General features: G+C 43.5%; 1 protein-coding gene across 1 annotated transcript; it reads right to left on the bottom strand.

Moving 5' to 3' along the window:
• On the bottom strand, nt 1-9,139 carry LOC146717848 (UDP-N-acetylglucosamine transferase subunit ALG13). Its single transcript, XM_085431857.1, has 4 exons — nt 8,949-9,139; nt 5,377-5,539; nt 1,150-1,288; nt 1-1,050 (listed from the first exon to the last, which is right to left on the bottom strand). Exons 1-4 carry the CDS (start codon nt 9,027-9,029, stop codon nt 939-941), a joined length of 495 nt encoding a protein of 164 aa, XP_085287983.1. The 5' UTR covers nt 9,030-9,139; the 3' UTR covers nt 1-938.
• Nucleotides 9,140-14,145: the final 5,006 nt, after the last annotated feature.

Genomic DNA, 14,145 nt, shown 5'->3' with positions numbered 1-14,145 from the left:
TAAACTGCAGATCGTGTTTACTTCATAAATAAGCAATCTTGTAAACATTATTTTCACTCAGTCTAAGAGATGTTTAAATTTACAGAAAAATCTACACGATGCAATGAACCAAACACTACATGATTTACAACCCTCACCCCGTTCGGCTTTCTGTAACGTCCAAATCATTTCTAAAGTTCAAACAGGCTTCCAGCACCTTTTAAATGTATTTTAATTGTTTCTCAGTATGTCTGTTATTCTTTCCAGAGAAAGACGCTCACTTAACTTGAAATCATTCATCATATCCAGTGCACGTGAGTCTTTTTCCCCCAAGAAATTTAACAGCAGTTCTAAAAATAGCTACAAATGAAGCATAGCCTGTGAGCTAGTTCAGGCAGGCACCCCAAGCTGGATTGCATCACTCACACACACACACACACACACACACACACACACACACACACACACACACACACACACACACACACACACACACACACACACACACACACACACACACACTACAATCTGGCAGTCTATTAAAGCTGCAGATTCCCCCATTTCTCCCTCTGATATGTCATTACCCTCCATCACAGCTTGCAGTTTTAACACATCCACTGCCGCAGCATCCACCTGGATGCTCCACAGAGACATCTAAATAGGACATGTCAACACAATAAAGAAATGCAACTAGGTCAGAGAGCTTCACTCTTTTCTCTTTCCTCAATTTTTCCTTGACACCAAACACTTGAAATGAGCACCTTAAAATTCGATGCATTCATATAAAACGTCTTTAGAAGACAAATCTAGAACATACAAAATAATTAAAAATATACAGCAGGGTTGTATTGAGTTGTTTTTAGATGTGTATCATTATTGCATACAAAAATATAACACATCATAGTGTCATCTGTGTATCGTACAGGTACATAACACGACATCATGCAGATATAGACTTTTCACTTAATGCCAAGAGCTTTGTCCATAAAGTCTGCAAATTTCTTTGGCTGTCCAGGCGGGAAGGGCTGCAGGACTGAGAGGTCCATGGTCCTTAGAGTTTCTGTCAGGGTGCTGAAACATTTCATCCAGAGACAAACAGCTGTTACTTCAATCTGACTGATAATTCTCACATGAATCAGCTGCATGTGGGTTCTGTGTAGGAGCACATACCTGCACGTGCAGTACAACAGGTGGGAGTCCATGTGCAGCTGTCTGGCCAACTCCAGCTGGTGGTTGTCCATCAGTTTGTCATTGACTACGACCAGCAGAGATTTGCCTGCACCGAGAGCCTCCAGACAGCTTCCTGCCCCTGAGGAGGAATAACAACACTGAGATTCTTACCCAGGGAATACACCGGGTGTGTATCTGTGTGACGTCACACCGCTGATAAGTATCCGCTTCATTCTCCGCTGAGATTTTACTCTGCAGAGGGTCTGAAACCTAACTGGATTCTCTGCTGCATTCCTGTATCTCACTTCCTGCGCTTCTCATCAGCTCTGTGCAGGTCAATGCTGTTGAAGATTGTCAAGACAGTCTCACTGTGTCGATGCTACTATGGAGTAGTAAACAGTAGCAAACTGTCCATGTAGGAAGTTTTCTATTCCCTGGAGTGTGACTTCCTGATCACCCCTCTGTTTTACCCGTTTATGTCTTAGTCATGATCCTGTCACAACACTCCCTCATTGTCTACCTGACCCTTGATGTTTTACAACTATATACAAACTATACACCCCACTGATTGTTGCCCTCTCCCATCCTCTTGTGCTTCTATATAAACAGTATGCTTGTCAGTAGCTCACTTTACCAACCCACTCTCCTGGTTGGTAAACCCACTGTATACTAAAATACCATCACAGCTATGGAAAACATGCCTTTGAGCCATTTCTTCAACAACACAGAGCAGAAAGACGATTCTGCTTATGAAACCCGCTGCAGCACATTTGGTGGATCTGCAGTTGTCTTTATTGGGCAGCTGCACTGTTTGTATTCCCAGGATTATTTGTAACTAGAACCCAAGTTAAAGAAAAAACAACAACATTTTGTTGGAAAGTTTTATAGCAACTTCATTGTAATCTTGCAACTGGTAATCCATCACACGAGCATGCTGTGGCCTGTTTATTGTTGGCTGAATTAATGAAGGTGGCTATTATGTAAATGACAAAAATCTAAGAATATTAAGAGTTTCTAGACAAATTATGTCTCAACAGGACCTCAGACATCTTTCCAATGTGTTTATTTTGATGTTATGAGTCTAAAAACGCAATCGGAGCAAAAAGGAATCGAACCACCAACCTTCCGATTAGTGGCTGACCTACTCTACCTCCTGATCCACCCCATAATGAGGTTAGGAAATGTACAAGGTATCTCTGTGAGCTGTAACAAACCGCTTCAGGCAGTTTTTTCTCCTGTTTTTGCTTTGAGACATCACTGAAAATAGATGTCTCTAATTTGACCACCTCGTGCACTGAAGCCCCGCCTACACGCTGTTTAAACTTTCTGGTTATGACAGGCAGCCAGTCAGAAGACAGATGGCTTAAAGGGTTAAAAAGAAAAAAGAAAAAAGCTCGTTTCAGGCAGAGGACAAACTCAGGAGTTGCACAGTAAGATAAACGAGAGTCATTTTTAACTGTGACTCATACAAATATACTTTAATAGAGCCCAAGTAGAAAAATAGGGAGCTGGAAATGAACATAATAGGTTCACTTTAATGTTTTTGTTTGTCACTCTTACACTGTACTGTAGCTGCACTTTTATTATTACCATATTTTTAAATCCTTACTTCGGTCTTCTCTACAGTTTATTTGACATTTTCTTCTTAGTTCTCTAAATTAACCACCTGTTTATAATTAATACAAATAACATTAATAATGGCCCATTAAATATCCCAGGAGGCCTCTCTAGAGAGCCAACAGTACATTAACAAACCACAGACCTGACTCATCCAGACGGAAAACAGCCATCATGAGAGTTATTAATTGCACCTGTGCTTTTCCTTCTCTGACATGTCAAATGTCTTCTGTGTAAATGGGTCTACTGGGAGAGGAAAACAGGACCAAGTAAAAAGACACAGCAGTGGCTCAAGACTAAGAGCAAACTCAGCCGATTAAAAGAAGAATTTACTATATTTAAACCAGACAACCATTTGTCAACACTGATGGCTCCAGCTGCAGTTTTCTGCTCTTGTTTTGTGTGACAGTAAGCTCGGGATGTTTGTCAGTTTTAGACACTGGGTCAGGAGTAAAAATGTGGAAATGAGAAAAAAAAAAGTGTCCCATCTGTGGGGATGGGATGGGAACTGGTTCTTGTAGAAAACCAGTTCCAAGTCGTCTAATTCCTTGGAAATGTTAGTAAGTGTAATATGTGTAATAATTACTTTATGAGTAACGACTTTGCATGAAAGTAATTTCTTTATTGCTGCTTAGCAATGGTGGTGACTCTCAAAACTGAGCCAATGAGAATCAATAAGGAATCTAATGAATAACTGATATTGACAATGGAATCTGAATCGCTAATTTCTTATCAATCCCCATCCCTACCAGCCTTTTACAGCCATTCTGACACTTTACAGACCGATCTATTTACACAACAGATACACAGTAGTAACTTGTAAAGGAAACAGTCATTTGCAGCTTCAAGTGCCTCTAGAGGCAAAAGGCCTGGTCTTCAGTCATATTTTAAAAGCGTTTAGCTCTGTCTGAAAACTGCTTTGTTATGAATATCCTCCTGTTTGTAACTCCAACTCCACTCGGAGGCCCTCGTACGGCTGCACCATTAATCATCAGTCTTGTGTTTGTACACTGATGAAACATTTCTTTTGCTTTGACTTGAGTTTTCCGGGAAGGTCTTTTAACACTTAAAAATTATCGCATGCTTTCCTTGTGTTCATTAAACACACGGGGCCCACATCCATATCAGAGCTGCAATGGTTGGTGGATTAACCTTCATTTGGCAGGAGTGGAGTCATGCAGGATCCTGGCTGCATACTTATATGTTGGTGTGATATTTTTATTTAAAAAAAAACAAAAAACTGTCTTCTTTTTTAAAACCATTAAATATGAAGCAATTTAATAATAATAATAATAATAATAATAAATTTTATTTGTGAGCGCCTTTCAAGTCACCCAAGGACACTTTACAATAGGATAAAACACTTAGTAAAACAATGGCAGAATAAGAACAATAAAATAAAAGCACAAGATAAAATTAACAAACAGTGGATTCACAGTGAATATGCAGATTTGAACAGATGAGTTTTGAGTTGGGATTTAAACTGTGGGAGAGAACCAATGTTTCTTATTTCTGGGAGCAGAGAGTTCCACAGCCTGGGAGCAGAGCAGCTGAAAGCTCTGCTTCCCATGGTGGTGAGGCGGAAGGAAGGTGCAGTAAGCTGGATAAAAGAAGAAGAACGAAGTGAACGGGCAGAACAGGTGGTGGTTAACAGGTCAGAAAGGTAAGGAGGAGCGAGGTTATGAATGGCCTTGAAGGTGAGCAGAAGAAGTTTGAAAATTATCCGGAATTTCACAGGGAGCCAGTGAAGTTCCTGAAGAACAGGGGTGATGTGCTGGTAGGAGGGGGTTCTGGTGATAATGCGAGCAGCAGAGTTCTGAACCAGTTGAAGCTTATGGAGGGATTTTTTATGAAATATGCATACATAATTAGATTCATCACTCCATAAAAGCTGTTGCCACTGATTTTCAGTCCAGTTCTTGAGTAATTTGTTCCACCTCAGCCTTTTCTCTCCATTTCCCCTCCTTATAAATGTCTTGCTAACAGCCACCCGTCCACACCGTTTCTAATGAGGCTTCAGTGAACAGTAGATGGACCAGGTGCATCTCTCAGGTCTTTGCCATTTACTCAAACTTTTTTAAGGACACAGTGCACACCATGTCGAGGTATGTCAAGTTTTCAATTAGAACTAAAGAAATGAGAACAAATTATCTGTTTTTGTGACAGGCCGCTAGCAATAATAGTTATGTGTCGACACAACACTGGCTCATCCTGTGAGTCATTCAAGAAATGCTTGAGTGAGGCTCAAGATTTGCAGATCTTCTTTCCTCCATTTACTCCTGCTGTGACACGGGGGGCATTGATATTTACATGCAGCTCTCAACCAACCAACAGTGAGGCTCTGCAAGTTTTTTGAATGTGTTTCTTATAAATTTAAATGGAAGCTGAGGTTCCTTTTATGCAAGAATCTCACCTTTTTAATTCCAACAGCCATTTAAACCAATTTCAGACGCTTTGGGTTTCTGTAGAGATGTATCCATAGATATAAAAATCTCTTTTCCAGCTAATTGTTTACTCTTATTTTCAACTAGAGATAATAAAAATGAAATAAACTGTCACCATGTGTGGGACGGGAGTGCATTAGCTGTGTAGGACACCTGATCGCCCTACCTGCGTGGCTGATGACGAGATCGGCCTGACTGATGTCCTCTGCTATTGAGTTTTTGAATCGAAAAGCCTCCAGTCTGATGTGTGGACAGCTGTCAGCAGCTGGAAGAACTGAACCTCTTCCAACCTGAAGCACCAAACGCTCATATCCACGAGCCTTTAAAGCCTGAGGGAGAAAATAATTGCTTAGTATGAAAGCAGCACAAATTCACATCAATAATTTACACATTATTGCCATTTTTAGACTTCAGAAAGATTTTAGAGGGAATATCTTTCAGTCATATGATATACACATTGTGCAGGTGTGAGCCACCTGCGGCACCTTTTTGAATTAGTTTCCTGAGAACCTTATTCATAACTTGATACCTGCGAGCGTCACAGGTTTGGTTTCATATTTCCTTTTGTCTGCACACAGACAGTCCCGTATGTCATTATATCACCACAGTGCAGTGTTTTAACCTCTAACACAACTTAAAAGCTGTGAATACTGGATTTGTTATTATTATTATTATTATACAGATTTTCCTATAATTAATTTATCTACATAATGGTACATGTTGTAGTTCAGGATTAATTGATAAATATTTGCCCATCCTGTTTAATGGCAGCTAATTTTCCATCAAGCTCGAGAACAGCGCTTCACTTGTTCCATATTTTGTCACGTTATAGTTATATTTCTTCAATATTGTTAGAAAATTAGTAAGACACAATGATTACTGTGGTGCTGAAGGGAGATTTTTAAAAAAAGAAATCAAACAAAATGCAAATTTAGGGCTCTAAACAGGGGCAGTACCTGTGGACTGGCAGACCGGGGTGGTGGTCCCCATCTTTAAGAAAGGGGACCGGAGGGTGTGTTCCAACTACAGGGGGATCACACTCCTCAGCCTCCCTGGGAAAGTCTATGCCAGGGTGCTGGAAAGGAGAGTTCGTCCGTTAGTCGAACCTCGGATACAGGAGGAACAATGCGGTTTTCGTCCTGGTCGCGGAACACTGGACCAGCTCTTTATCCTCTCCAGGATACTTGAGGGTGCATGGGAGTTTGCCCAACCAGTCTACATGTGTTTTGTGGACTTGGAGAAGGCATTCGACCGTGTCCCTCGGGGTGTCCTGTGGGAGGTGTTGCGGGAATATGGGGTGTCTGGCCCATTGCTACGGGCCATTCGATCCTTATACAACCGTTGCAAGAGCTTGGTTCGCGGACTCATTCCTGGTGGGTGATGGGCTCCGCCAGGGCTGCCCTTTGTCTCCGGTTCTGTTCATAATTTTTATGGACAGGATTTCTAGGCGCAGCCAAGTGGCGGAGGGCTTTCGCTTTGGTGGCCTCAGAATCTCATCTCTGATTTTTGCAGATGATGTGGTTCTGTTGGCTTCATCGGGTGAGGGCCTCCAGCTCGCACTGGAACGGTTCGCAGCCGAGTGTGAAGCAGCGGGAATGAGGATCAGCACCTCCAAATCTGAGGCCATGGTTCTCAGCCGGAAAAGGGTGGAGTGCCCACTCCGGGTCGGGGATGAGTTCCTGCCCCAAGTGGAGGAGTTCAAGTATCTCGGGGTCTTGTTCGCGAGTGATGGGAGAAGGGAGCCGGAGATCGACAGACGGATTGGGGCTGCAGCTGCAGTAATGCGGACGCTGCACCGGTCCGTCGTGGTGAAGAGGGAGCTGAGTGTAAAAGCGAAGCTCTCAATTTACCGGTCGATCTACGTCCCTACCCTCACCTATGGCCACGAGCTGTGGGTAGTGACCGAAAGAACGAGATCGCGGATACAAGCGGCAGAAATGAGCTTCCTCCGAAGGGTGGCTGGCCTCTCCCTTAGAGATAGGGTGAGAAGTTCGGCCATCCGGGAGGGGCTCAGAGTAGAGCAGCTGCTGCTCCACATCGAAAGGAGCCAGCTGAGGTGGTTCGGGCATCTGACAAGGATGCCCCTTGGGCGCCTCCTGGGTGAGGTGTTCCAGGCATGTCCCACCGGGAGGAGGCCCCGGGGCAGACCCAGGACACGCTGGAGAGATTATATCTCTCGGCTGGCCTGGGAACGCCTTGGTATTCCCCCGGATAAGCTGGAGGAGGTGGCTGGGGAGAGGGAGGTCTGGGCCTCTTTGCTTAGGCTGCTGCCCCCGCGACCCGGCCCCGGACAAAGCGGATGAAGATGGATGGATGGATGGGCTCTAACAGACATTTAAGTTACTGTAGCACATACTGAGACCATTTTGGTGAAGAGAAATATTTATTGTTCAGTATTTTATTTTGCACACATGAATGAAATTCTACTCTTATTAATACTGTTATTTTAAATGTTGCTAGGTGCACCTTTTCAATTGCTCATTAGATAAATATCCAATCTACCAATCACATGGTAGCAACTGGTGTTGACGATGTTTCCGTGCCTGAATACATGGTCAAGACAACCTGCTGAAGTTCAAATTGAGCATCAGAAAAAGAACTTAACTGACTTGAAAGTGGCCTTGTTGTTAGTCTCAGTATTTGAGCAACTCGTCTGATCTACTGTGATATTCTTACAAAACCATGAGATAATGGTTAAAAAACAAACAAACAAAAAACCCCAGAAAATATTAGGTGAACATCTGGGTAAAAATGCCTTGTAGATGCCAGAGGTTAGAGGAAAATAGCCAGGCTGCTTTAAGATCATAAGAAGGCATCAGTAACTTAAATAACCACTTGTTACAATCAAGGTATGCAGATGAGCATCTTTGAACACATAACAGCTGGGCAGCAGAAGAGCACACCGGGTGCCACTCCCATCAGCTAAGAACAGGCAGCTGTGACTAAAATTCACATGAGCTCCCCAACGGTGGAAAACAGATGACCGGAAAATGTTGCCTGGTCTGATTAGTCTTGATTTCTTGAACATTCAAACAGTAGGATCATGAAAGCACGGCTCCATGCTGCCTTTGGCGTAATGGTGTTGTTGACATTTCTTTGCATTCTTAGTGCCAACTGATTATCATTTAAAGTCTAAGAGTATTATTTCTGACTATATCTTTCATTTTATGACCACAGTGTACCATCTTCTGATGCTTGCTTCCAACAGGATATAACACCGTGTTAAAAAGCTCACATAATCCTCAGCCTGTTTTCCTGAACAAGACAACGAGTCACCAAATCTAAATCAAATGGAGCACTTATGGAATATGTTGGAATGGATGTGCACCAGCTATGTGACGCCAGCATGTTAATATGAACAAAACTATGTGAGGAATGTTTTCAGCACCTTGTTATATGTTATAAGTGAATGTTATAAAGATTTAAGACAGTTTTGCAGACAAAAGGGAGTCCAAACCAGTCATTGCAAGGTATACCTAATAAATTGACCGGTGAATACATGTACCGATGGCCAGAGATAACTTCCACTTGGTTTTTAAACATAAAACTGGGAGGTTGTCCGCAAAATAACAGAGCACATTTAGCCCACTTATATTGGTCACAGATAAAAGTATTCCTGCATAAAAATAATAGGGAGCTCATAGATTTTAAAAGCTCTACGGCCTATGCCCTGCTGATTTCAGTGGTTTATTGCACACTATTCACATCTTCAATAACTCCTCAGGTAACTTTCCTCACCTGAGTGGCCTCAGAGGAAGTGATGCTCTCAATCAGCTCGTCGAAGCTCGTGGTGCCGACAGTTACAAACACCGTCTTCATGTCTGCTCAGCGAAATTGCCCGGGTTTTCTAAATTTACGCACTTCAGTTTTCATCTCATCCACATCTTCGTCGTGCACCCGCAGACCTGACAGCTACTTCCGCTTCAGAGCCGATGGCGTCACAGCTATGACGTACAACGCGTCATGGCGCCACCTATAGGACCGGAGGTGTTTCTGCGAGGGGTACTATGTGTATGTGTGAGCTGCAGCATGGAAAAATACCAGTTTACTGCTTATGCAGGAAGGTGTCGATTCAGTGACAGGAATGTTAAGCAAGAGCAGGGTAACATGAATGAAAAAATATTAATAATTCCAGGAATCGTTTGGTTTTTCAACATATTTTTCACCATGAAACACAAACATAATGTCCCATGTTTATTATTAATACTAATAATATTGATTATGATGAGGACAATAGTATAATCAGACTACATTTCAACATTTTTCAGGTTATCATAATAAAAAATTATTATGTCATAAGGAATCCAGAGAGCAGATAATGGTGACAAAGACAACAATATAAAAGGGAGTAAGAACAATGTATTTGTAAAGCACATAAATACATGTGCTTTAACTGACCCAAGGACACCTATACACACAGAGGAATGTGATTTCATTATAAAAAAGTAAAAATTGGCACAGAATACAGAACAAAAGAGACACATAGAGTCAACAATAACCAGAGGACAGTAAGGTGGCATGTAGAGTTACAGATATTACAACAAATGAGTGAAAATGTGGGGTTTTAGCCCAGACTTAAAAGCAGAGCTGAAGGATGCTCAACACAAATGTGGAGCAGCGACTGCAAAGACTGTCAGCTCTTTGTTTCACCTTGGAACATATTCATGAGATCTTGGCTTGTGGATCTGACAGACCTGGGAGCTGAATGAAAATGAAAAAGAAGGTAATATAAGCCGGGCTTGTTTATTAAGAGCCCTAAAAACAATCAGTGTGATATTAAAGTGAATTTTTAAATAGACAGACAGCCAGTGTAGCGAGGCCAAGACTGGAGTGATGTGCTCAAATTTTAAAGAGTTACATTAATTCAGAAATGAGCTTCCTCCGAAGGGTGGCTGGCCTCTCCCTTAGAGATAGGGTGAGAAGTTCGGCCATCTGGGAGGGGCTCAGAGTAGAGCCGCTGCTGCTCCACATCGAAAGGAGCCAGCTGAGGTGGTTCGGGCATCTGACAAGGATGCCTCCTGGGCGCCTCCTGGGTGAGGTGTTCCGGGCATGTCCCACCAGGAGGAGGCCCCGGGGCAGACCCAGGACATGCTGGAGAGATTATATCTCTCGGCTGGCCTGGGAACGCCTTGGTGTTCCCCCGGATAAGCTGGAGGAGGTGGCTGGGGAGAGGGAGGTCTGGGCCTCTCTGCTTAGGCTGCTGTCCCCGCGACCCGGCCTCGGATAAAGCGGATGAAGATGGATGGATGGATACATTAATTCAAATGTGAAGTAATAAAGGCATGGACGACTGTTTCCAGATCATTTAAAGAAGGAAAGATTTGAGTTTGCTAATGGTTTTTAACTGGTAGCAGCTATTTTTTGACAACGGAACAAATTTGTTTGTCAAAGCGAAGCCCCGGATGAAAAATAATACCCAGGTCTTTTCCATGAGACTTTAAATATGGGATGAGATTACCTAAATTGCTGTCAAAAGCACTCCTAGATTTGGTAGGACCAAAGATGATAGCCTCAGTTTTGTCACTGTTTAACTGGAGGAAGTTAATTATCATCCTGCCTTTAATATCTTCACGACAGTCCAGTAAGAGCTGGTTTGTAGTTCTGGTTTAAATGATAACGTGCTGGGTTGTTACCAGGTGAACTCTGGCTGGAAGGCTGAGTCATTTGTTTTTGTTTCAGCTGTGTTTTTCCTGTGACAGGTCAAAGGGGTTGTTGTGAAATCTGATTAAACATCAGTGCAAACGGATTAAGCACCAGCTGGCCACACCTGAACAAGCTCCTGAAAGCTCAGCACACACTCATTGTGTAGCATCATAATGAATGCAGGACTGGTAGCTGCAGGCACACCTGGACTACTAATGATGAAAAGCTGCTGTCCATTTACTTCACTGTGGCTTTACAGTGAGCCCTGCCAGGTCTCTTTCACAGACATGGCACCAACAACACGGCTGGGCTCAAAGCTGTCCATGCTGCAACGACAACCATCAAATTCTCATACAGTACTGTATATTTCCACTTCAGTGGGCCAATTCCTGTAAATATGTTGTACTTTTTATGGGACATTGTAGGACAAATAGTCAAAATTACGTGACAGGAATAATGTTTATTGGTTAAAAATAACACAAAGACGTATGAATATACAGGCTTTGTTCATAAATAACTCCACTTGGTCACTTGAAGGGGCCATTCCAGCGGCCTTTACTTAACTCTCGACAGATCTTCTCCACGTCTGTTTGGGTCCCCCCACTTTCCTTTTTCTTTGTGGGTTCCCCTAACCCTTGTGACGTTGTCGAAAGGTTTTTCGAATTTTGTGGCCAATCCGGCCCCATTTTCTCTTCTTGATGTCTTGACCAACTGGGTTCTGTCTGGTTCTCTTCCACAGGTCTGTGTTCGAGATCTTCTCAGGCCATCTGATGTTGAGGATGTGTCGCAAGCACTTGTTGATGAAGATCTGTATCTTACTGGTAATGGTGTTGGTCACCCGCCATGTCTCGGACCCATACAGGAGGACTGCTTTCACATTGGTGTTGAAGATGCGGATCTTGCTGCGCTGAGATAAGGCTTTGGAGTTCCAGATGGGTCGCAGGATGTTGAATGCAAGCCTTGCTTTGTTGATCCAGCTCCTAACATCTTCATCTGCACTGCCATCACTGTTGACTACGCTTCCTAGGTAGACAACGCGGTCAGTTCCCATTAAGTCTTCTCCCTGTAGCTGCTGTGGATGTTTTTGTCGGTTGTTCAGCCGCATCACCTCTGTTTTTCTGACATTAATCTTCAGGACGGGCTTTTCTGCCTCTTCACTGAGCCGGGTAAGCTTGGACTGTGCATGTTGCTGCTTATGGGACAGAAGGCTGACGTCGTCTGCAAAATCCAGGTCCTTCAGCTGTTTGGTGAAGGTCCACTGGATTGCTGGTATTGCTGCCCTCTGTGGTTCTTCTCATGTCCAGTCCATGACGATCGGGAAGCTCGTCGGTGACTGCATGCAGCCTTGCCTCACTTCGTTTTTCACTGCGAAGTGGTTGGCCAGTTTTCAGTTGTGGATGATCTGGCAGGATGTGTCTTCGTATAGCTCTTGGATGATGTTGATGCGCTTCTGTGGGATTCCGTAGTGTTGCATCAGTTTCCAAATGGTCTCCCTGTCGACACTGTCGAAGGCTTTTTCAAAGTCGACGAAGATTGTGTACAAGGGAGACTGCCATTCGATAGACTGCTCGATGATGATGCGCAGAGTGGCGATGTGGTCTGTACATGATCTGTCTTGTCTAAATCCTGCCTGCTCTGATCTCAGTCTCTTGTCCAATGCCTCCTGCAGTCTCTCCAAGATGATTCTGGTCAACACCTTGCTGGGGATAGACAGCAGCATAATTCCTCGCCAGTTGCCAAACTGGGATAGATCGTCTTTCTTTGGGAGCTTCACCAGGTACCCAAGCTTCCAGTCAGAAGGCACTTGCTCCTGTTCCCATATCTTCACTAAGAGAGGATGTAGCATCTCCACTGCTGCTGCCACGTCTGCCTTGAGAGCTTCTGGAAGGATGCCGTCAGGCCCCGGTGCCTTTCCATTGTTCAAGGACTTGATGGCTTTGGTCATCTCTGCCTTGGTTGGTGGATTGTAGTTACATGGACATTTTAATTGACAAAAAAGGTGGGCATGGGGGGGGGGGGGGGGGGGGGGGTGTCACAAAGTCTCAGAAAAGCAGAAAGACAAGTATAATGACATGGGAAGGGCATTCATGCTTTGAATAATTTGCTCACAAACATTGGTTTAGAGACTTATTCATCATGAAGAAAACAAGACAGTCAGCGATCGATCGATTTACTTGCAAGAAACGCACTTCGAATCTCATTACGAATGACCCCGGCGACAGGCTCCTCTCGCTGCCTTTTATTGAAAACGTTCACAATAAACAGTAGTACCTCCCCTCGTAAACCCAGGGGGTCAGGGACAAACAGGGACAAAGGCATGTCTTGATCCTATAGATTGAACTAAGACCTTACAAATTTAAGAAGCATAATGACAAACATCCAACAATTAGACTTAACAAGTAGGCTGACATAAACCGAAACATCACTGACATTAAAAACCAGTGCCAGCGACAATTTATGCCAAGTAGACTCTCCTGCAATGTAAAGCATCAAAGTGTGGGCGGCCTGTGGTGTAAAGACTTCCTGTACCTGGGGCATGCAGGTGTAGAGCAGCAAATGTGGTGACAAAGCTCTGCAGAGGCATCAGGGCACCAGCATAAAGCGACGAGCAGCAGCATCAAGGAGCTGAAGGTCAAGAGACATCCAGGAGTCCACACTTTGAGATCTCATGTGTACTGCATAAATCGTGCTGTATTTAGTGACCTAAAAGTTTACGGTTTTTGCTAAAGTTTTCTGTGAAGCTAAACAACCACAAAATCCTCTCACATCTGCTCAGGACCTTTTTAACCAATTCATGCTTCTTTTAAATCCAGAAGCAATAACACTTTTCAGGTCGCAGCACCTAAACTTCAGACTCTTTTCTTCCATGATGCACATCTGATGTGGGTGGAAAGACGAAAATTCTGATTTAGATGGTCGCAGTTGAACTTGTTTCTCATTCGGTGAATTTAAAAGACTCACTTTGTTTGTGGTAATCATGTTTTCATTTATGATGACACACTCCTGTTCCCTGTAGGCTGATGTGGTGTTTTTTGCTGTACTCACAGTGCAGATTGAGATAAACTCAGCAGGAAAACGGGACTTTAGTTTCCTTGAAGAGCTGAGATGAGCCTGCTGATTGTGAGACATCAGCGACCCCACACAGCAGCAGAAGCATCTGCCAGCTCAGTGCAGGATGCAGATTCAGTGTGCACCCAACAGCTCCACCTGACAGCCAAATAGCAGTAGCAATGAAGATGAGCCAGTTTTCTGCTGTGTGGGAAGTTGCAGCACCATCATGTGTGAAATCTGC

Source organism: Copadichromis virginalis, linkage group LG2, assembly GCF_057382275.1.
Source record: "Copadichromis virginalis isolate Kocher_CV1m ecotype Utaka linkage group LG2, C_Virginalis_male_GT1.1, whole genome shotgun sequence".
Classification (NCBI taxonomy): domain Eukaryota; kingdom Metazoa; phylum Chordata; class Actinopteri; order Cichliformes; family Cichlidae; genus Copadichromis; species Copadichromis virginalis.
The sequence above is the reverse complement of the archived record's forward strand: the minus strand, read 5'-3'. Positions and strand labels throughout refer to the sequence as shown.